The 21,559-nt window shown below is 32.7% G+C and overlaps 1 protein-coding gene across 1 annotated transcript in view; it reads right to left on the bottom strand.

The window, feature by feature from the left end:
- The window catches only part of LOC129235207 (mannose-P-dolichol utilization defect 1 protein-like), a 74,868-nt gene that overhangs the window by 43,124 nt on the left and 10,185 nt on the right, over window positions 1–21,559 (bottom strand). The window contains exons 3-4 of the mRNA XM_054868914.1: window positions 20,846–20,978; window positions 18,342–18,546 (exon numbers count right to left, since the gene is read on the bottom strand). Coding sequence (XP_054724889.1) covers window positions 18,342–18,546; window positions 20,846–20,978 — 338 coding nt within the window. The remainder of the gene's footprint in view (window positions 1–18,341; window positions 18,547–20,845; window positions 20,979–21,559) is intronic.

The raw sequence follows: 21,559 nt of genomic DNA, 5'->3' as shown, positions 1-21,559 counted from the left end.
AGAGATGACATGAAAAATGGAATGAAACTTAACCATTATTCATACACACACATTTAAACAAATAGAATACTTTCGACGATACTTAACTATAGATGATTAGTGCATTCAAATAATCACCAAAACAAATATTTAACAGAACGAGTTTTAAAAGAGAATAAATTTCATTAGACCAGAAGAAAAAAAAAAAAAAAGAAACGAGACCATTTCCCTCTCTTGAACAACAAACTAATCTTGCGGTGGAAAACAAAATTAATAATCGATGCTACATGGTGAGCCTAAGTAACTGGAAAACGGCGGAGAATTTAATCTCTTATAGAGAACATTACCAATTCATCCTCATTTCCGAGCAAAAGAACCAGAAACATTTACCATTCGCCTTGTCAGAAATGGCCCACCTGCGGTGAAAGGGAATATTAAGCAGAGGAAAATAAGAAATCAAAATAAACACAGCGACGTAAAATTCGGACTCCAGAGCACGAAGATTGGTGAGTTTTTTTTCCTTATTATTATTCAGAGTCACCCTTCTGTAGAAGAATCCAATTTTTGCCCAGATTTCTCATTAAGTTTGAAGAGGTTTTAGCAATGTGAACGACTTTTAAAACAGAAATATATATACACAGAAATAAATAACCGATATTTTATTTCAATCACACTAAAATAAGAAATCAAAATAGGCACAGCAAAGTCGAGTTCGAACTCTTTCACAAAAAGTGGTGACAGTCCTTATTTTATTTCTTTATTATTGTTATTACTATTCAGAGGAATTATTATTATTCCTTATTGTTGCTATTATTTTTCCTTATTATTATTAATCTACAAAATAATTCAATTTTTTCCACAGACTTCTTGTCTAAAGAGGTTTTAAAAATGAGGACGATTTTGAAAACAGATACGTCTGCAGAAGTATATAACCTGTATTTTATTTCAATAACACTAAAAAATAAGAAATCAAAATAAACAAAGGGACGTAGAATTCTGACTTCTGCACGAGGATTGGTAACTTTTTACCTTATTATTAGAATTCAGAGTCACCCTTCTGAAAAATAATCCAATTTTTTCAAGCCTGTCATGTTGGAATTTTTGCAGAAGGAGGGGGCAAAAGCTGTATTTCTCGATATAAAACATGCCAAGAACAGAAAAAAAGGCAACTTATATGTAAATGCATTGTTTTCTCAAAGCCATGGGGAGGGCATTTGACCCCCACCCACCACCAAAAAAAAGGGGGGGGGCTGAATTTTTGCATTATTTCTCATTGAGTTAGAAGAGGCATTCGAAATGAAGAGAATCATCGTCAAATTTTAGGTCAGCACATGGGATTCATTGGGCAATATTTGGTCCAGTAAACCACTGAAACATATTTCTTTATGAAATATGGCGCATAAAAATAGTAGCCATAAGCATTTAAATATTTACAAACATGAAAATATTATGGTAAAAGCCAGCAAATCATATCAAAAACTCTAAAAGAAAAAAGTAGTTATAGTTTGAATATTATTTTAGCTACAAACCACGGTGTTTCAAAATAAATAAATAAATAAAATAAATAGAACATGCTTTCAAAAACTAATTTTTGGACAAAAAAAAGATGTAATAACAGTTTGAAATGGATGGATTTAAACTCGAACCATCGTTCCAAAATAATAGATGATATAATAAGTTCAAAATTAAATTTCTGTTTAAACTCAAAACCTGCGTCATTAAGGCAATGGATCACAAATGAATATCCGAGCATATCCGGCCAAAGGCCAACCCACGTAATATCGCCTTCATATGACAAACCGTGCATAACGGATCGCTAGCGATATATCATTGGGAGGGGAAATTTCATTTTCTCAACCCCAATTTTTTCCCACCCGGTCTTTCTCATAACCCGGGAAACAAATTTAAGGGAATTTTTAAAACTCTAAAATGGATTTTATAACGGTATCTCCTTTCTTTTTAACCGGAAAGGGAAACATCCATAACTTGATTGCAACAACAAATCATGTCAGGTTTTTTTTTCTTTTTTAATGCACAAACATCTATATATTTTCCACTGCTATATATTAAGTTTTTCCTTCTCCGATATACTAGAAAAGATATGACTAGAATACATTTTTCATATTCATTGAATTTCGTGATATTTCTCCAAAATAACATACACTAGAAAGAGTTTTAAATATTTTTGTCCAACTCTTAACTATTTATAAAAATAAGTTACAGATTTTGCAAACTAGTTTTAGAGCACATTTGTGCAATATTTGCAATGAAAATGAGGGGAATCGGGACCCTTTTCCCCTACTTTTTTTATACGGCCTAAAACTGATGGTAAAAGTATGATATGGTCTAAATTCGATTTAGGTTGACTTGCCCTCATCGAGTTTTCTCATAAGTTATGTGTAGTGTGCGAATCATATGACTGTTGTGATTTGAAGTTTCAATAATGGATATTTTGTAAATATTTCAATTTTTTTAATTGAAAGTAGATATAAATTTAACACAAATGACGATTTTTCGGCTCAAAACTCGACATTTTCGCAGGAAAAAGATTATGGGATGCTTTTACGAAATTGTTAAGAAATCTGCAGATATTTTACATATTTCTGCAAAATTTCATTTTTAATTTGAAGATACCTGCAGAGAATCCGCAAAATTACTCAATTACTGAAATTTCAAATCGACTTTTTCAATAGAAGGGACATTCTCGAAACTTCTTCAGTAGAAAAGGTATTGCTTCTTGGAAATACCGATAAAAACGGAAACAAAAAAATAAATAAAAACTAAAAACCCGACAGCATAAAAACGAAAAAACTAAAAAGAAAAAAATATAAGCACAGTAGTTTGGAATGTTATTAAGTACTACTGAATAACTACACCATTGAAAAAGTTTTACGCTGTCGGGGCCAATACCTTTTAAACCAATCAAGGAACTCCGTAAAATTTGAATGGGCCCCGAACAGGCCCGCGCCAAATCGGATCGGCGCCGTCGTGCAAATGCCTTTTGAGCGTCTTTATGCAGTGACGTTTGGCGAAAACATAGTTACAATCTGTAATTTGGTTTTGTAGACAAAAATGAGGTAGAAAAAAATAAGTTTGGCATTTAATTTATTATAAATTAATGGTACCCGCACGGCTTTGCCCTTAATAGAAAAATTAAAAGGTCTTTTGGTTCGCCTGCATATTTACAAATAATGTATGGTGAATTTTCTCGCCAATTGGATTGTAGCCATGTCACGGTTCCACGTTATGATAATTTCGTACATCGCCAATTGGTTTGTGCCCATGTTACGGTTCCACGTCATGATAATTTCGTAATTTACTCATCCATCTTATGGTAATTTTGTTCTTAAAATTGAAATAGAAAAAGAACTACATCGAATTTTCAAAAAATCGCTTCGAGATGCACACCCCCATGCTACAAACTAACTTTGTGCCGAATTTCATGAAAATGCCGAACGGTCTAGGCGCTATGCGCGGCACAGAGATCTTGACAGACAGAGATCCGGACAGACAGAGATCCGGACAGAGAGAGATCCTGACAGACAGAGATCCGGACAGAGAGAGATCCGGACAGAGAGAGATCCGGACAGAGACTTTCAACTTTATTATTAGTAAAGATAAAGATTAAGAGAAACAATGTGTAAAAATGTGTATTTTATTTTGGATTACAGTGTATGTTTTATTTGATATCTCGTTATTTCTAGTTCAGCAGCTCCTTTGATACGCTAATGCGTTTTTGAAAAAGAAAATATTTAAATATTAAAGTTATCGCCGCTCTGAATATCTCTCTAATATCTAAATGTTGGAATAACTAATCAAACTTTTATGCCTCTGAAAACATGACAGAGGATACTCACTATATTTCTAAATTGAAGTACAGAGGTTATCCCACCTTAAAATCTGAAACTTTTGCCCCCCCCCCCCCCTCCCCCTTCTGATAAAACCAATAATTCTAAAATATGCAAGGCATTGAATATGATACCTTAAACAAATACATTATCCAAAGCTCTTGTTTTTACAAACAAATAGTCAAAGAAAAATTAGTGGGGAGGGGGTGAAAGAATCGAATAATTTGGTCACGTCGTTACTTTTTGGAACTAAAACGTTAACCAAAATTGTTGTCTTTAATATCCAAATACTATGCATAAGTAAAATATATGCAATGTAATATTTTTATGCATAACATGAAATCATCGAACTTCCACGAAAAATAATTAAAAATCACAAATTAAAATGCAACACATTCACTTCAAGATCCAAAATGGGGAATAGAAAATTTCTTGCGCCTCATATGCTCAGCCTTATCTACGTTAGACATAAACAGCTTTCACGGCCCCACAATAGGAAGAAAAATGTTAGTGTATGCACAGGGGTGCCCTCCCCCCTACAGCAAGGGCGCACCCCCCTCCTAAACATTGCAAAGACCCCCTTTCCAAAAGCAAGAGCCCCCTTCCCCCAATGAGAAAAATACCCGTCAAAACACCCCCCTAAAAATTTCAATGGTGCAGTCTGCACCATGCCTAGCCAGGGGTGCCCTGGGTGGGCACCCCTGGTATCCATTAATTAGCATCAAGTGTTTTCATTGTAAAAGATGGCTCTTTTGAATAGCATGTTTAGGCAATATTTTTTTTCCTTTTAGACATGCAGGATTGCTTGTTTCAATGAGTAGTGTAATTTTACCTCCACCATTAGACATCCCATGGACCTGAGCACCATAATTTTAGGGCCACCAAAATGGGGTGAATTTCTTTATTTCTTCCCTTGTTTGAAAACTTCCACATGAAAAATGTGTAGATTTTCATATGAGAGGGGCACTGTACATTTTTCCAGGGCCTTGGCATCATTTTGGCTTGATCGGGGCTTGGAAATAATGCAAAGTTCATATATACATATATGTATATATGTTGATTGATTGATTGGAGAGATTTCCCCTATTTAGAGCATTTTTGATTAGCAGAGCTAGGGAGGCACCTTTTTGACTCTAACGCCGCACGACTTCGCACATAGGGGCTGCGCGGCTCTGGCCCCGACTGATGATCCTTCTTTCTGCTTTTGAATTTGTGATTTGTCTTACGAGTGTATCGATTATAAAACTATTTCAATGGTGTAGTTATTCAATAGTACTTACTAACATTCTAAACTACTGGGCTTATATTTCTTTCTTTTTATTTTATTTTTTTGGGGGGAGGGGTTACGCAGTCGAGTTTTTTGTTTTTATTTAATAATTATTTTTATTTTACTCTTTTTAGTTAATTTTCACTGACTTAGTTATTATGATCATAAAACTGTAAATTTCGTAAACATAATTTTATTGATAAAGTTTATATCGTGAGTATTATTGTAACTTGCAGTGGTCCAAACTACTGATTATTAGTCTCTCTAGGGACCAAACTCGGCTTAAAGCTACATGTGCTTGACCTTCAGCAAAAATGCGCGAACTTAAGTCAGCCACAGCTATATAAACAGTAGGGTGGTTCGAAAAAATAGATTTCTTTATTTTGGAATCGCGTTACCTCTCAAAGTTATAGTTTAGTATCCTCAGTTGAGGAAAAATAATAAAAAAATTCTAAGTTGACATCAGTTCGTGTATGAGGTTGAAAGTTTGAAAAAAATGCTAAAAATTGAATTTTTCAAAAAAAGAATAAAATTAGTTTTTCTATATTTTTGTAACGCAACAGCCATAAATTTTCAGTATATAGCGTAGTTTGAACCTAAAAATATATTTTATAGCTTTTACATAAGATCTTTCGTTTGCTCAGACGCTTTAAATTGGGCTAAAATCTCTTGCCAATCTAAGGCGTATGCGCGAACTAAAGATCTAATGTAAAAGCTATAAAATATTTTTTATGTTCAAACTACGCTATATACTGACAATTTATGGCTGTTGCATTACGAAAAAATACAAAAACAAAACTAATTTTATTATTTTTTGAAATTTGCAATTTTTAACATTTTTTCAAATTTTCTTTCAGTCTCAAACGCAAACTGAAGATGTTCACTTAGTATTTTTTTTTTTATTAGTTTTCCCCAATTGAAGATACTAAACTAAAACTTTTGAGAAGTAACGCGATTCCGAAATAAAGTAATCGTTTTTTTCGAACCACCCTAATAAACAACCTCTATAACTGATGATGACGTGAGCTCAGAAACGTCGTCAGTCAAATTTTTTTTGCAAAACTAAAAAAGATCGTCAAGAAAATACACGTCACGAAACTAAGTCCCCTGAATCACGGCAAAAACAAATGCAACATGTTAGAGATGAAAATCGAATTAGTAGACTTGGCAAACAAAAAAATTCAGGCAGCGAAAACGCTACTTGCATTTGCTGCACGTAGGTAGCGTGGAACGCGATCCGAACTGACAAAATGGCGACTGGTTGTTGACATGGTGAATTTTGCTTAATGTCATGTGTTTAGTGACACTCCCAAGGTTAAGACAAATCGGTTGACATAAGAATCAAAATTTGCCGAGGCGTTTAGTCTGTACAACGCCACATGAAATAGGAACAAACATACATACTCATAAACACATTATCCTCCTTCGCGTCGCGCAAGCGTAGTCGGGTAAAAAAGCCCAAATAAATTATTAATTTCAATACATATTCAAACGTAAGAATTTGAAGGTATGACTTAGGATCATGAGAATGGGAATGTGTGTCTGTCCTTCAGTCTGTCCACTTCCTAAAATTTTTTGAGGCACTAAGTAGAAAACGAAAGATTGCTTTTCGATCGAAAGATCTTCTCCAGTTATCCCTTTATGTTTCTGATTGATTGGGAAATCTGATTCATAAAATTCAAAAGTCTTATTTTTCACTCATAAAAAAAAGCTGCAAATAATTTTATTTAATTAACGTTTTTTTACTTTTCTCTTTTAAACGATGTTTTTGTTCAATTTTGAACAGTTATTCAATTTTGAACAGAATATCATAATAAAAATAAACTTTATTAATTAACTAGGCGCGCTGCGAGGAAATTTGGATCTTCACAAATTTAATTTTAACTGTTGGATTGAGAAACTTAATCGAAAAATATTTATGTACAATATGTACAAAATAGTATGTTGGAGCCTCATCAAGTATTCTCTAATATTGTTCTAGTATGATTCGGTATCTTCGCTGCATTTCTTTTTTACGCAGTACGCTATCAGGTTGGCGAGATGTGTTGCTTTAATGAATGGTGTCTAATAAATTTACGACTTGCGCAAGCCCCCTCCCCCCAACACCCCCTCCTCCCCCCCCCCGAGTAAATTGAAATTTCGCGTTGTCAAAAAGGGTGTGTATACGACTTTCTGATAAAAATACGTTACTATTTTAAACACTTGTAAACACCGCTCAAACTGTCTTAAACCATTCAAAATATATATTACATATTACTGTTTTCTACATTAAAAATTAAATTTATAGGTTTTTTTTTTTTTTTTTTTTTTTTGCGTCATTTAACGTAAAATTACGCTGCACAAAATCAGTGATCAATGGGAGAGAGAGACATTGAAGTACAATACTGTATGTACTGTATGCAACATAATACCACTGCAAGAGTATTATAATGTTAGGTGCACTCTAATGATAAAGTAATAATTATAACTAAAAAAAATTAGGATGATGATTGGTGCTGTGAAGCTGATTGGATCATTGCAGTGTTCTCCTGCATATCGAAGATCTCTGCTTTTTATTATTTTTTTCACTGTAAAAAATTTTCTCTTCTCCAGCTTCAGATGGAGCAGCACGGTTAAATTAATTTCCACATTTAGAATGAAAAAAAAAGAATAGATTTCTTCTTAGATTTAATACTGACAACAGGGCTGAATTAAGCTTCATGCCGCCCCTAGGTAGATTTAAAATCCGCCGCCCCCCTCCACTTATGTGATTTATCCAAGGTTAATTTAAATATTAAAAAGCACTTTTTTTTCACGAGGCTTTAATTTTCACGAGCCCGTCGTAATAGAGTAAATTTAAGACCAGGGTTGGCCGGATTGGACCCAGTTGGGTTAGACCCAATGGGTTTTTTTGAAAAAACCCATTTTAAAAACCCATTATTTAGCCCACTTTTGGGTTTTTTAAAATGTTCTGAGAAGTTTTTTAAAAAAATAATTAACTTAAAAACTTTTACAATTTAAACTTCTTTTTTATTTGTTCTTCACCACAGACAATGAACATAAAAAATGAATTTTGAACTTTAATAGTAATTCTTAACGCGTAACGGCATTTAAAAAATACTTCAAAGATTTTAAATAAATATATTTAACGTTTTTCTTTAACTGGTCAATAAATAACTCAAATTATTTTGTCTAAGTCCTGTCACGTCTGATTTTCTCGATATTTGTAGATTGTATAGAAGAAACTACTCTAGCTATAAGGCTTTCATGTGAATTATTTTCTGCAAACCAACACGTCACAAATCTCAAATGAACAAGGTATATTTTTTAGAAATTAACAGGTTTTACAAACGGTCGGACAGAAAATAGAATAAGATGTACAGTATTTTCATTATCTTACAAAAAGTTCAATATTTCTTACTCTGTACACAGAAATAGAAAAACAGGCAACATAAAATTGAAAGAAATGTCTTGATTAAGCTGGAATTCAGTAAAAAGGGATTTAAACTACTTGACGTTCTACAGTAGTTTTGCATAACAAAATGAAATACAATAAAGTAAAATGCAAAAAAAAAATTTAATTAAAAACAAACAAACGAACAATAGATTTTATCACTCGAGAAGTAACTTTGCCCTAACTGTTGGTAATCATGGAAACTAAAAAATCTGAAACTTCACCATTCTTGGGTTTCGTCGTCTTTTTTACTTTCCTTCAGAAAACGCTGAATTTTGCAAACTTTTTTACCCCAAGACAATTTTTGTGCTTTGTCCATATACTTACACTACAATATGCTACAAGCACCCCATTTCCCCTAAAAAAAGGACAAAAAAAAACACATTTCTTTTAAAAAACCCAGCTTTAGTTGGGTTTTTTGGGGTTGTATTTAAAAAAACCAAAAAACCCCGGGTCCATGGGCTTTTTTAAAAAAAACCCGAGTTTTTGCCAACCCTGTTTAAGACTCTTGAAATATTTGAAATTTATATATTATAATCAAATTTTGATTGTTTTAATAGTAAATTCACAACATATTTAAAATGCGAAATCACCGATAACTTTATTTTCGCTAAAATATATACATATTTACATGTATGTACTCTTAATACTTCTTATAGTGATGTAGTACATGCACCCCATGTTTTTCCTTTTAAATATTGCAAGTATTTTGATTCCTATTAAAATTTGCAATCAGAAACTTTTCAGGCAATCTGTAAGGCATGTTGAATTTCTATGGGGCTTTAAATCTGAACAAGGCTTAGAGACTTTTTAAAATCTTTTTGGTGCATTTGAAATGAATTCAAAAACTATTCATTACAATTATATTCTGCCTTTTAATATTTGTGTGGCTGAAACTTTGCATTCAATTTTGAACCCTTTCATAAGATTGAGACAACGGCATTTAAATTGACAAAAACAGAATTAAGTTCATTTTTTCGTTAACAAAGTAACCAAACAAAATTAACTGAGCAATAAAAAAACACCGTAATTTCAAACTCCTTCGGTTTACTTACTTTCTTTTCAATATTCAAATATTGGACGTTATGTCCAACATTCATTAAAACAATCAAATTGTGGCGCTTTAAAGTGTTATCTATAGTATATAAACAATACATATTAAAAATTTAAAAAATACAGTGAAACCTGTGTAAGTTGACAACTTGTGGTGCACTACTTTAGTGGTCAACTTAAACAGGTGGTCAACTTACAAAGGTTGATATTTATGATAAGGGCTAATTCCCTGCCTGAAAAAAGCGGTCAACTTACAAGGGTGGTCAACTTCACTGGTTTTACTGTACTTTGATTCGTTCTACAAAGAAATGGTTTATACAAATTTATGGACAAAACAGTATTTAAGCTTTTTGAAATGGTGTAGGTTTTAACTAACTTACTGAGCGGAAGTAATAACCCCAAATTACTTTCTAATTCAATGTTTTGTGATGAACACTCCTAAGGGTATAAGAGGAATAAAATGTTCTTTTTAAACGGTCACTCAGCCCTTCTAGTACTGCATGTGCATAGTCTTTTTGAGAGAAACCAGATGTTATATCTGTTTTGCCTGAGGCAGGGCCGAATTTAGGGGAGGGCAGGCGGGGCTGCTGCCCTGGGGCCTCCACAACAAAGGGGCCCCCACAACAAAAAAATTTTACAAAATATCCTAACTTTCACGGGTTGAAAATATCGGATATATACATATGTATCAAAATATTTGGATATATATCAAAGTATCGGATATTTTCGAAAATATGATCTTTTCAAACCCTGATTAGGGGCCTCCACTTCTTCGTTGGCCCGGGGCCCCCACACTTCCAAATCTGGCCCTGACCTGAGGCTCTTCTTGATGCTCTCTAGAATAGGAAGGCATAGATCAAAGTGTATGTTTTCTATAGGGGTATTCTCCGTCCCTGCCGCAAGCTAAAAATGAAGTTGATTACCCATTACCGGAAGTCTGTCAAACCGCATTTTCTGTGGTTTCGACAATTACACAGTCAAGTCTGATGACAAGTTAGGATCAGTTATGTCGCTGTTTTTGGGAAAAATTTAAAAAAGAATTGATGTTTTATTTTCAAGAATAATAATTTAAAAAATGAGATTGAAGCAAAACTTTCCGCCTCTAAAAAATTTGCCGCCCTAGGCAGCTGCCTACTCTGCCTATTGGGAAATTGGGCTCTGACTGACAAAAGCTTGGAATGATTAATTGTGTGATCTGATACAAACAATCCAGGAAGCAAAACATCTCCAAACTTGTATCTTCAAAAAAGGAAACTGAAAACATGTTTTACTCATCGTAGAAAAAATTATAAATGAAAAACTTAAGTTTCTACTATGATTATTACTGATGTTCTTTTTTGTCTGAGAGAGGAGGGATTTTAAAACAAAATACACAGCATCAATGCTCATTAGAATTTTGTTAAATACAAGTAGGAGGGGAACGTGGGACAAAGTGAAATAGTTAGGATGACTAAGCTTTTTCAAAGCGAACAAATTGGAAATTTGTTTTGAAAATTACAGTACACAAAGAAAGAACATTGTACTTTATAATAAAACTTGCATTGAAATAGTATCTTTTATTTTTGGCCATAAAATTTCGCTTTCAAAAAAAAAGTGAAAAATTCACTCTTTATTTTTTCATGGGACAAAGTGAAAAATTGAAATATTTTTGTAATGAAATATTTTCTATTCAATCATAAAAAAAAATATTTTTGATCAAATGAATCAGCAAATAAAAGGTTGAATGGATAAATAAAAAAGTACTAAAAAATAAATGAATAATTAAATTAACTAGTTAATGTGTGAAAGCAAATAAATGAGTGAATGATTGAATAAAAAGTGAATTACTAAATCAGAGTATGTTAATAAAGTAATTAATAAAGAATACATAAAAGATCAAATAAATGATTTAATAATTAAACAAAATTAACTTTTTCACTTTGCCCCACATGTACTTGTCTAATTATACAAAATATTTAAAATACAAATAAGCTTAATATTAACTAAATAAATACTGCACCGAACATTAGAAAATCTAAATTAATACAGCAGACCCTCATTTATTTTACGCGGTTTAAGATTTGATACCTTTATTTTACGCGGATGAGTTTCAGTTTTATGCGGATGTGGCAATGCAAACAGATAACATTTTCCCTTCTTTCAAAATTCAAACTCCTAAAGATTGCAGATTATGTGGAATCAAATGCATTTTGGTGTGCTAATAATCGAGCTTGGGCTACTGGAGACATTTTATGCGATCGGTTCCAGAGCGCTTTCCTGAAGTAAAGATATTAAACTGACACAGTTCAGAACTCACTGGAAGAAGAGCTTTTAGAAGATACAAAGGAGGCAAAACCAACGAGGATACCGACGTCAGTGATGCAAATCCAAAAACGTTAACATTGAAAATTTTGAGCCATTACTAGCCAATAGAAATGATTTTCCTGATTTGTTAGTGAAGGAAGATTCTATCATGGAAATGACGCAAGTGATCATGGATGCGCTAATGCTCCACAAAGAATTACAGAATGACTGCCAAAAGACTATCACAGCCAGCTCCTTTTTATAAACAGGACACAAAATTATTTTATGTTTTCTTTATACATGTTGTGCATAAAAGTCGATATAAGAACGCATTAAATTTATTATACACTTAGTCATCAATAGAATGAAGTATTTGGTTATCTACGGAACTAAACCCCTATTTTAACATTAGTATTAGTCTCAATTTACGCAGTTTTGATTTACGCAGCATTTCCATGGAACGTAACCCACGCATAAAACGAGGGTCTACTGTATTTCAAATGTTAATTACAAGAACTTTATCATGTAAAAATACAAAAAATAATTTTTTACTTGCAACAAAATATCACAATATTTGTATCAATTTTTGAAATTTGCTTGTATCATAATATTCTATGATTTTCGGAGGTAATTTTTCTTGACTGGAGTAGACTAAATGTGTTACTACATAGTTAAAACATTACTAAATAGGTGGCGAAAGAAGTAGAGTAAATATTTCATAATTTCACTTTGCCCCACTTCCCTTACAAATATGAAGAGTAAAGTAAAAATTATTCCTATTTTCTGTAAATACTAAAGAGCATAAAATCAAAGGAGAAAAAGTGTACGGCTTAAAATGTAACCAAGGCAAGCTAAGTAATGCACTAAATTCAACAGTACTAAAATGTACCAACACATTTAAGAGGAGAAAGCCTCTATGCTAAAAGTTTTGTGCCATGTCCACAGGTCAACTTTCAGCACATTAAACACATGCATGCCAATGAATAGCATTTACAATCGGATCGTTTCCAATATTTTAAAAGTATTTTTTTCTGAAAGTACATGCTTAAAAACATAGGATCTAACCATTTTTAAATAATTTGTTTAAGTTTAATATTTTTAAAAAAATACAGAAATCGGTAATCTTTCATTGTTTGCATTTCTTACGGATGACATCACAAATGATGAAATGCCATTCTGTGTTGCCATTCATGGAGCAAAATATTTAATTTGCATCTCTACTCACGTGTATTGGCAACGATATGGTTGATAGCAAGCGTAGAGTGCAATTTTAATTCGCTTCTTGATTATCATAATGTGGAAATGTAGTAGAAAGATGCGGCAAAGTGCATCATTTCTGACCTCATAAAGACCATGCCTTGTTTGAAAAACTGGACATTTTAAAAAATTAATTAAAAAATAACTGTTGGGGAAAATGAAAGAATTTTCTGGATCCATGTTTTTTTTTTTTTTTTTTGCTTATTCTATCAATTTCAGTGACTAAAAGTACTGTTTTGACTGAAGAAAACAACCCTATTGGGACTTTCTTTTGTTCTAGATAACAAATCTTTTACAAAAAAATAAAAAGACACCACCACTGTAGCAGATTGAATTCAGCACATTTAGATACCTAATGTGACAGAGAAACTTAAATACCACATGGAAAATAATTGTCTGAATTTCGATCATATAACTAGCCTAAATCTTCGTGAAATATGATTGTTATAAATATATCAACTAAAATTTGAAATATTATAAGTATGAAATATTTGACACAAAACTAAGATACAGAAGGATTATATTGCATTTAATCTATTATTTTAAAACTGATATTAGTTCAGTTTCCATATAATGAAAATATTCTTTTTCTTACAGTTTTGAATAACATTCCTAGAATTTATGAAGCTATGATTATTATAAATTATAATTGGCAGCATAAACACAAACATTAACAAAGGTTATTTAGATAATAGGTAGAAATATTAAAGGTAAAATTAAGATGACATAAAAAATGAAGGCAAAATATTTAAGAGTAAACAATGGCAGAAAGATTTCTGTGGATTTAAAATTTTCAATGATAAAATATGCCTTAAAACTAATAATGGACAGTTTTTTTTTTTTTTTTTTTTTGCAACATATTCTATTTTAAATGTAATAACTCAATTACTCAATATTGTGTCATTCAGTGCGTGTTCATAACTATAACTTTTTCAACGTATTGCTATTACAGCAAAACTTCTATGAGCAACCACTTCCATTAATTGTCCATTTTCTAAGGCACTGATTTTCCTCTCTATCAGCTCAATGATTAAAATTTAAAAAAAAAAACCCTGGAAGAAACCATCAAAACTTCTAACAACCAGGAAATTACAAAACTCAGCATCAAAAAAGAAGGAATTTTTTGCAAGAGAAAATCAGAAGAGACGCCGAAAAGAAAACAATAAAATATTTTAGGCTGGACACATGCATCTATCTTCTCTTGCTGACGAAAGTAAATAAACCAGTATAAGGGGCAAGGAAGGGGAGATATTGACCTAGTGTTTCAAATTGATTCCTTTTATGCCCATTTGAAAGCCTCAAAAATGTTACAAAAAGAAAGGCATACTTTTTTGCACCCTTGGGAAGCTAAAGTGGCACTTGCAAATCTCACAGCAGGTCAGATGCTGTAATTGTTAGAGGTTGATAGGGGCAAGTGGTTTTTCAAAAGGTTGTTCTTGGAATTCAGATGTTGCTTACGAAAAGAACAAGAACCTTCCTAGGTCATTTTAGTGGTCAGAATCTAATTTTAGCCCATCTGAACAGGGGATATATATCCCCTGTTCAGATAGGTTTATGTTTTAATCAGATCACACCAATGGTAATGACATAAATAATTAATTTTTAAGGCTAAAAACTGAACTATAAACAAAAATGGTTTTAAAAAAAACAAAGAATCTGAAGCAGAAAAATCTCTTCGCCTTTTAAGCGAATCAGTTCCTAAATGGAAAAATGATGAAAAAATTCGATAAGTCGAAGTTGTAGAGAAAGTGAAAAATATTCGAGTTATCAAAAAGTCTGCACATCGAAAATGAAAACAAAACTTTAGAATGAAATAAAATGCTACCACTGGAACTCGTGAAATTAAAAATCTGAGCAAAAATTGGTAGAGTGATGTATCAAGGAGATTATATACCTACTTTACATAATTGACATTAATTTAATTATTATATAAATTCAAAAGTTTGTTTTGATTGGACAGATAAATAAATTTTATGCTGAAATAAAAGTTTTTACTGCCAAAAAAAATTTATTAAAAAATCTGTAAACAAGGAGTCAGGAACATTCAAACGGAATTCTATGAAAACCTGCAATGCGTCTGCTGCTCCCCAATATCTCGAACAGAAGGTAATTTTACCACTGGTTCTAGTTCTTACTTCTCTTCAACATCAGAAAGGTATTTCTATTTTCACTTATGCAAGATAAAATATCTTCATCAGTTGGTGCTCTGTGACTTAAATTAAGTCTTCAATTGCAACAAAATCCATGAAATCTGCATTTGATTGACTGTTCTTTTTCTTTCGTAAAAAAGCTCTAGTCAACTTATAAATTTACGTCAGAGATTTATTAGATTCCTTTCGATGCTTTTCTTTTTGTTCATACTATTTAAGGGGAAAAATGACTTTGATTTATGGAGTTACGTTAGCAAGGAAAACCTAACGAATCATGAAATAAAATTTTGCTTATCAAATAATTTTACTGAATGAAATTCGGCTAATCAAAAATAAATAACATTAATTCCTTATTTAGTTAGACAGGAATAATGATTTACTTCGGCTTCTCGAAGTTTTCAGCTCATCGAAGTTCGACTTACTAAAGTTTCACTGTATTTAGAAGAAAAATTTTAGTTTCTCTATTTAATTATACTCTTATCATAATGTTCTTTATGTACTGTAAACAGAACACACACGATTTCTGTTAATGCTGTTACTGTTTTTTGCATATTTAAAACCAACCTCTCAGAGCATCCAACCTCCATTAATGACCACTTTTTTCAGGAACGGAGAGTGATCTCTAAAGAGAAGTTTTACTGTATTTTGTTGATAAGCTCTTTTGCTTGTGTTAAAACAACTTAAGAATATCTAATGTTTTAATGTTTTTTATAATATTTATGTAATCATTTTTTGAGAAAGTTATCTTGAAACCTTTGCGTGTGGTCATTTCTGAGCAACACCAAATGACCCACTAAGTAGTCTCATCAACTAATGAATGGCCCCATTTGTAAAAGAAAATCAAAAGTAAAGAAAAAGTGCTTGCTTAGTGTTTTCCTGAAATTGTCACACTTACAGTTTTATTTTTTTACGAGAATGGAAAAAATTATGGTCATGCTGTTCACCAGCAGGCATTTCCAGTAAACATTTGTTAAAATTACAGTGAAGCCTCGTTTATACTTTTCTCTTTTATACGTTTTTATCATTTATACGTTTTCCAAACTCGTCCCTGCATAGTCCAATTACACATTAACGTATACCTCTTATAGTTTTTTTTCCATTTTACGTTTTTTTCATTCAGTCCCTTTAAAAACGTATAAATGATACTTTCACTGTTCTCATTTTTTGAGTCAAAACATGTGAAAAAAAATTCTTCCTCAGAAATGTAGCATAAGAAAGGCATTCTGGTGCATTCTAGCACCCACTAGCACAGCAAAGGGGGGGTTGGGGGTGGAACGCCCCCCCCCCCCACCACCACCATTGGTTTTACCATAAATGTAAATTCTAATATCGCAGTTTATGCATATGAAAGGGCCGTTTTGATCCAAAAAAACAGCACTTCAGAAGGTATTTTTGGTCAAAACATTCCCTTCAGAAGGTATTTTTGATCAAAAAAAACCCCAGAAGATATTTTTGATCTAAAAAAAACCCTTCAGAAGGTATTTTTCACTAAAAAAGCCCCCTCTAGAAAATGCGTTTCATCAAAAAAAAAATCCCTCCAGAAGGTATTTCTGGCTGCGCTAGTGACAGCACCAATGCGGCTCTTCATTGAAGGTGAGGCCGTAATGGAGATGAGCGCAGCAAAGAGGATTATAGTCTTATTTTGTGCAAATATGAATGGAAGTCATGAGATAAAACCCTTGATTATGAGCAAGTTTAAAAAGTCACGGTATTTTAAAGGCTCCAATGCTTCGTGCACATGGGAAAAAATGAAAGGCATTATGGATGACAACTTCTATGTTCATTTGGTCGTAAAAAAGCCTAACTCTACAGTACTCTACAGTAGACCCTCGTTTCACGCGGGTGCTACGTTCCTCAAAAATGCCGCGTAAATCAAAACCGTGTAAATTAAGACTTAATGTTAGTGTTAAAATAGGAGTTAGGTTTCGCAGATAAAAAAATACTTCATACTACTAATGACTAATCTTATAATAAGTTTAATGTGTACTTATATCGATATCTATGCGCAACATGTATAAAGAAAATATAAATTAGTTTAGTGTTTAAGAAAAGAAGCTGGCTATGATAGTCCTTTGGCAGTCAAGAATTGTTCTCTGTAGTTTTTTGCATGCCTTAATGCGTCCATAATCATTTCCATGATAGAATGTTCCTTCACTAACAAATCAGAAAGATCATTTCTATTGTTAAGTAATGGCTCAAAATTTTCAGTGTTAACGCTTTTGGTTTTGTGTTATTGATGTCGGTGTCCTGGTTGCTTTTGTTCTCTTTTGTCACCCCTAAAAACTCTTCTTCCAGTGAGTTTTGAACCGTTGTGAGTCTAAGTACTTTACTTCTAGAAAGAGCTATGGTACCAATTGCATAAAATGTCTCCAGTGGCCCAAGCTCGATTATTAGCTCATGCTGAATCGCGTTTATTACGTGTAATCCGAAATCTTTAGGAGCTTGGATTTTAAAAGAGGGGAAACCTGTTTTACCTGTTTGCATTGCTGCATCCGCATAAAACTGAAACTCATCCGTGTAGAATAAAATAAAGGCATCAAATCTTAAATCGTGCATAGCTGAAACTTGTAAAAGAAACCCGCGTAAAACGTCTACAGTACAGTGAAATCCCATTGACTTTAAGGTACCACAAACTTTATCGTTGTAACAGATATTTCATTGTAATAGAATTCAAGCAATGTAATGGCAATTAAATCAGGATTGAAAACTTATTTAATTGGAATGGATATTTTGTTGTACTGGTGTTCATTATAACAGGATTTTACTGCACAATCAAATCTTGTTAACACGAAATTGCACAACATGAAATATCGCTTCACATGAAATACTTCTTTGGTCCACTGAATTATCAATCAGTTAATAATTTATCGGATAAAATTAAATCCCGCTAACATGAAATAATTATCATGGTAACATGAGTTTTGAGTTAACGCGGTTTGAGTGTACTGAAAATATAAAAGAGTACAACTGCAATACCATTAGAAAGCAGCTGAAGATAACAGAAGTGTACAGACAGCAGCACTGAATATTCAAATAAGTGTTTTGAAAGATAAATTTTATAGTTGACTTACTTTACCAGCGACCACTATCGGCACATTTGCAACTTGCATGTTCCATAAGACTGAGATGGGCACAAGTCCATTAAAAAGTATATACGAAACAACACTATAGAGCAGAGCAAAAGTATTGGCTTGCCGAATTCGGCTACTGTACAGCAAAACTAAAAAGCCAATAATGGCCGTTTCTACTAATAAAAAACATGACTCTCCCCAGGAGCTGCAAAAGAAAAATGAGAGTGATGAATAATATTAAACTAACAATTTTTTCAAACTTAAATATGATAAATTACTGATAATATATGAAGAATGCTAATATAATATACATGAAGAACAAAATGCAAACAATTCAATCAACTGCCATACTGTTTCTGCAGATTTTCACTTTTCTGCCCCTATTGCATTTTTAATGACACATGTTGATGAAGTCATTGCTTCCATGTGTAACTTGTAGACACGTATGAGGGGAGACTCAAAAATAACCGGATTTTTGTTCTAAAATATTTATATATTAATTTTGACCATGTCCAGTGCCCGCTGTGAAGCAGTTTTTACAGCCTCTACATCATCAAAACACTACACTTTCAGAATTTTTTTCATCCTTGGGAACAGAAAAAGATCACAGGGGGCTAGGTCTGTCGAATACAGGGGTCGAGGAATGGCTAGCTACCCCTGAGAGTCCAAGTAGCGGTTAATAGTGAAGGCTGTGTGTACGGGAGCATTATCATGGTAAAGGAACCATTCTTCTGATCCCCCGCACGAGCTCCAACTCACTCCTGTTCCTCTAAAGTTTTGTCAATCGTAAAACGACAACTCTTGTTGATTTTTTGGTGGATTTTTTCAACGTTTTCATCATTTCGAGATGTCGGAGGGAGCTCAGAGCGAGCATGATCTTCAACATTAATGCTACCACATTTAAAGCGCCCAAACCACTCGAAAACTAGTGTACGGATCATAACATCGTTCATGAAAGTTTGTTGAATCATTTGATAAGCTATTCCATTGCCGACTTTTCAAGTAGGAAGCAAAATTTCAATCTTACAGTTTGTTCTTTTAAACCTGCCATAATGAGTTTGCAGGCGGAAAGCAACAACACCTGAGAAAACCAACACTACGATCAGACGTTATCAACTAAACTGACGCCACTTGCACAGCTGGTTTGTGAAGGTCTCTACTTGAGCCATCTAGCTGGAGAACACTCTACTACATCTAGGATTGGCATCGCACCACTAGTTTGGTTTCTTTTGGGTCCCCTCTCGTATATAGTTTAACCCTTCAGATGGAATGTCCATCTCTTAGGCAGATATAGTTTAGTATTAGTAGTTTTAGGTGATGCTATGACTGAAAACTTAGTCCACCCAAACACTTCAATCATATCAAAATATAAATTGAAATATTGTCTTTTTTTTTTCTTTTCTGAATTGCCAAAACTACCAAAAAATTAGCGAACTAACATGCCAGAAATACAGTCAAGTTATCAGTTACAGGGATGAATGTTCTTCAAAGCCAAAAAAGCAAAACATGTTTGGCCTGAAATCACTGCAAATTTTCAGTAATGGATTTTGGTCATATGGCATGAAAACACCTTTTTAAAAGAATAAGAAACTACTAATACAGCTATTTGAAAAATTAGTCTTTCTCTTACAACTTAAAATAAATGAAACTAAACAAGAAAGAAAAATCTTCGAGAATTTCACTTTTTAAAATTTTATTTCTCTCTCTGATGTCATTTAATCCTAAATTGTTTTTATTCTATAGATGGTGTATATCGGTGGTGCTGAACCTATTGTTGCGGGCCACAGGTGGACCACAAAGCTGATCTATGGGGCTTGTTGTTTTCTTCAATATACAAATAGAGAACTATGTTCTGAAAGTTTCCAAAACAGCCAATCATCTTTATATCAAGAATAATTGCTGCAAATTTGGAGCCAAATGGTCAGAAATCAGTTTCTGAAAGACAAATGAAAACTTATTGTTGATAAAAATAAGCATATAGTAATAATGATAACCTCATTTTCGTCCTTTTCTGTGCTTTCCAATGTAATATATGATAAAAAATCAAATACATTTAAATTTTATATGAGTTCTGGCCCGCGAGAGTCATTTTTATATGAGGTACAGCCTTCAGATTAAAAAAAGATTGCCCACCACTGGCGCATATGATCCAACAATATAACACAGAAAAGAATTTAAACACTTAATGCTTTTTTCTTCAGCCCCACGTACACTATGTAAGCAAACAGAAGTAACAGTAGTCTGCAAAATGATGTTTCTAACATCATTCAATAATATTCTTTATCCCTACTAGATATCACCTCTACAAAGCATTTATCTCTACTCATAATCGCTAATTTTATCTATAAAATTAGCGATTTATAATATCATCTGTTAATAAGTTTCTGTTTTAGAAAATATTTATACACAAAACAAAAATAAATACAGGTGTGGTGGTACAGATAACACAAAATTTCTCTGACATTGCACATTTAAATAAGAAAGAAAACTTTTTAAAACCTTACCTAAATGGATAGCCTTTAGCATAATTATAAGATGCAGTAGATGTAATAGCAATCAGTTCAAGTAATATACCAAGAAAACTGAGGCCTTCAGCACTTTTAGCATTCACAATTTTAATAATTTGTGGCAATTTAACTGAAAACAAAATACATTTTATTAGATTTCAAATTTGAAACTGCTGCAGTAAAATTTCAATAGTAAACATTTAGAAGGGTAGAGGAAGGTTAAAAGACTAAAGAATAAGATCATGAGCTCTGAATTTTTCAGACACTTCCATCAATTGAAGCAATTGTCCAACCACATTCAGAGACTCAAACTCAAGTTAATCTATTCCGCACAAAACGTGTATGTGATCATATATGTAACTAGCTGCATTGCCCGGCTTTGCCTGGTCTATTTTGAAAACAAAAATTTTGTCAAGTGACATATATTCAACAATCAGGCTTAAATAAAAGAAAAAAACCATTATGCAAAATTTCCCATCCAAACAATGATGACAGGTATTAAAATACTTTTAAGAAATTGAAACAAAATGAGATAGATGGATTTAAAAAACGTAACCATGGAAACACAAAATAAAATAAGTTTAAGAATTGAAAATGAGAAAGATGGAAATAAACAAGGTATTCAAAAAGTGTTACCGTGGAAACACAAAATAAAATGGTTAAATACTTGAATAGAGATTAGATTTTTGAACTTCATTTAATTCGCTTGTA

Source organism: Uloborus diversus, chromosome 2, assembly GCF_026930045.1.
Source record: "Uloborus diversus isolate 005 chromosome 2, Udiv.v.3.1, whole genome shotgun sequence".
Classification (NCBI taxonomy): Eukaryota; Metazoa; Arthropoda; class Arachnida; order Araneae; family Uloboridae; genus Uloborus; species Uloborus diversus.
This window is presented reverse-complemented; position numbering and strand designations above follow the sequence as displayed.